The following is a 3114-nucleotide window of genomic DNA, read 5'->3' as shown; positions in this document are numbered from 1 at the left end:
CCCACCACCCCCAGTGTCCCCATCCCTCCCACCCTGAAAGGTCCCCCCAGCCGTGCCTGCCCCCAGTTGCCCCCCACGGCACCCCCCCGGGGCCCTCGGTACCTGACGGGTGTGCGGGGGCTGCTGTTGAGGCGCCGGGGCGAGCGCACCTTGGGCTGGAAGGAGAACCCCTCCTTGATGCTCTCCAGCACCGACGGGGCCACGTAGGTGAAGCCCTGGGGCAGGGGGGGGGAACCGGGGCATCAGGGAGGATGCTGAGGCCCCGCCCCTTCACCTGAAGAGGTGGGGCCACTCACAGGCCCCACCCCTTTGCCYRAGGGAGGCGGGGTCACTYACAGGCCCCACCCCTTTGCCCGAGGGAGGCGGGGCCACCCCACCCCACCCCACCCCCCTCACCAGGAAAGCCTGGTTGGCGCTCTCGCTGATGGCCGCGTCGTCGGGGCTGTCCACGGGCGTCTGGCGGGTGAAGCGGGTGTCGAACTGGCTCACGTCCTCCTCCGACTGCTGCAGGGGGCGGGGGGCGTGGGTGCCAGGGTGGTGGTGGTGGGGGGGGCCTCTCCTGGACGCCTGGGCCCCACGGGCACCCCCCCCCCCCAAAGCGCACCTCTGACGCCTTGGGTCCCATGCCCTCCCCGGTCCCTGGACACCTGCGGGCCCCCAGACCCCTCCAAGCCCCCAGAGCAGCTCCCCGGCCCCCCGCGCCCAGGTGACCCCCGACGCCCCGCGGCAGCGCCCCGGCTCCCGGGGGGCCCCGGCTATACCAGGCAGGGCTTGAAGGGGGGGTCGAGCTTGCGGGCCAGGAGGTCGTCCCAGTTGATGTGGCGGAAGAAGGGCTGCTTCTGCAGGCATCGGGGACGGGGGCGTCAGGCCCGGCAGCAGCCCCGCTGCCCACCCCTGCCCGCCCTGCCTGTACCTGCACGTCGGCTGCGTCGCCCGGGCCCCCCCCGACCCGCTGGCTGGGGTTTCGCTTGAGGAACTGGGAGGAAAGGGGAGCAGTCAGGGACACAGAGCAGGACCCCCACAAGCACCAGCAGGGTTGGGACCTGGGGGCTGGCGCCTACCTTCTTGAGCAGGTCCCGGGCATCGGGTGTCAGGTAGGGCGGCAGCACCAGCTTGCCCTTGAGGATTTTGTCGATGGTTTTCTTGCGGTTCTCGGCTGTGAAGGGGGGCTGCGAGAGACAGGAGATGACGAGGAAGAGACTGGGCGGGTGCCGCGGGGCTGGCGTCAGGCCAGGGCCCAGTCTGAAGGCAGGGACTCGCCTCCCCGCATTGCGCCCGCTGGGGACTTGTCACCCTGTGCCGGGCACCTCCTGCCCTCGTTCCCAGGCACAGCAGCAGCCCCCCCATGGGTCCCCTCTGGGCACCTCCTGCCCCCCCTGCCCTGGCACAGCTGGTGCTGTGGGTCCCTGCGCCCCCCACCCGGGACACCTTGGAGGTAACAAGTCCGACTTGCCGATCCTGTGAGCATGTCGTACATCAGGGCGCCCAGGCTCCACCAGTCCACCGCTCGGTTGTGTCCGCTGCGGACCAGGATCTCCGGGGCCCTGGCGGGGAGCACAGATGGGGGCTCTGAGCCGCCGGGCCGGGCCAGACCCCGCGGCACGGCCCCCTCCACGGCACGGTGCATCCCCCAGGGCTGCGCTGGGGCTCACATGTACTCGATGGTGCCACAGAAGGTGTGCGTGACGGCCCCGTCGTGGATCGACTCTTTGCACAGCCCAAAGTCCGTCAGCTTGATGTGGCCTGTGGGAGGTCACAGAGGAATGAGAGCTTTCCCCGGGGCCACCAGCGGTCCCTGGCCACGCGGCCACCTCTGGCTGCCACCGCTGCCCACCTTGGCTGTTGAGCATGATGTTCTCCGGCTTGAGGTCTCGGTAGATGATGCCGTTGGAGTGCAGGTGGCCCAGTGCCAACGTGATCTCGCTAAGGTAGAAACTGTGGCACAGGCAGTGAGCAGTGCCTGGGGGACACCAGGATGGGCAGCCCCTGCCCTCACAAATGCCAGCATCCCAGCACCCTTCTCTATGCTCCAGCCYGCACCAGCGGCACAGCTCACCCCTGCCTCAGTTTCCCCTCCCACGCCAGGAGCGAGAGGGTGTAGGAGCCCGCCCTCSCTCCTGCCACCTGGGGCAGCCAGGGTGCCCGGGGCACAGAGCCAGCCTTACCAGGCAGTGTCCTCTAGAAAGATGCCCTCCCGCTCGAGCTGCATGAAGAGCTCTCCACCTGCAAAACACAGCAGAAACGGGGCACGTGAGCCATCCCTGGACCACAGCACCCCCAAATCCCTGCTGCCGGGCACCACGGAGCCCTGCCCGCTCTGCCAGGGCTGCAGCAAAGCAGGTCCTGGCTGGCACCAGCCACCCCTTGCCCCCAGCCCTCGCCGCGGAGGAGGCACCAGACGGGGGCTGTGGTGCCCGGGTGCCCGTACCGCTGAGGCACTCCAGGATGAGATAGAGCTTGCCGCCCGTCTGGAAGGCGTACATGAGGTCGACGATGAAGGGGTGCTTGACGGCCTCCAGGATGTTCCTCTCGGCCCGCGTGTGTGCCGTGTCCTTGGCGTTGCAGGCGATCTTGGCCTGGGGGGATGGAGAGGCGGTGAGCGGGGGCACCCCAGGCAGCATGAGGGAGCCAGGGGGCACGTTACCTTCTTCAGGACCTTCATGGCAAAGATCTTGCCCGTGTTGGTGCCCTGCACTTTGCGGACCTGGAATACCTGCAACAATGATTGAGGGAGCTTTGTCCACAGCCATGCAGTGATGCCCCCAAGTAGCCTATAACCACAGAATCACAGAATGGTTGAGGTTGGGAGGAACCTTTAAAGACCATCTAGTCCAACCCCCCTGCTCAAGCAGGGTCACCTAGAGCACATTGCACAGGGTCGTGTCCAGGCGGCTTTTGAATATCTCCAAGGAAGGAGACTCCACAACCTCTCTGGGCAACCTGTTCCAGTGCTCTGTCACCCTCACAGTGAAAAAGTTTTTCCTCATGTTAAGATGGAAGCGTCTGTGTTTCAGTTTGTGCCCGTTGCCTCGCGTCCTGTCGCTTGGCACCACTGAAAAGAGTCTGGTTCCATCCTCTCGACACCCTCCCTTCAGATACTTGTACACGTTGATA

At 66.8% G+C, this 3114-nt stretch overlaps 1 protein-coding gene across 1 annotated transcript in view; it reads right to left on the bottom strand.

The window, feature by feature from the left end:
- Positions 1-32: 32 nt before the first annotated feature.
- The window catches only part of RPS6KB2 (ribosomal protein S6 kinase B2), a gene marked incomplete at its 3' end in the record, with an annotated part of 4698 nt that continues 1616 nt past the window's right edge, over positions 33-3114 (bottom strand). The window contains exons 3-13 of the mRNA XM_026060199.1: positions 2645-2713; positions 2429-2576; positions 2166-2223; positions 1835-1935; positions 1653-1743; positions 1454-1544; positions 1062-1169; positions 914-976; positions 762-839; positions 397-504; positions 33-215 (exon numbers count right to left, since the gene is read on the bottom strand). Coding sequence (XP_025915984.1) covers positions 33-215; positions 397-504; positions 762-839; positions 914-976; positions 1062-1169; positions 1454-1544; positions 1653-1743; positions 1835-1935; positions 2166-2223; positions 2429-2576; positions 2645-2713 — 1098 coding nt within the window. The remainder of the gene's footprint in view (positions 216-396; positions 505-761; positions 840-913; positions 977-1061; positions 1170-1453; positions 1545-1652; positions 1744-1834; positions 1936-2165; positions 2224-2428; positions 2577-2644; positions 2714-3114) is intronic.

Source organism: Apteryx rowi, unplaced genomic scaffold (assembly GCF_003343035.1).
Source record: "Apteryx rowi isolate R43461 unplaced genomic scaffold, aptRow1 scaffold_1669, whole genome shotgun sequence".
Classification (NCBI taxonomy): Eukaryota; Metazoa; Chordata; class Aves; order Apterygiformes; family Apterygidae; genus Apteryx; species Apteryx rowi.
The sequence above is the reverse complement of the archived record's forward strand: the minus strand, read 5'-3'. Positions and strand labels throughout refer to the sequence as shown.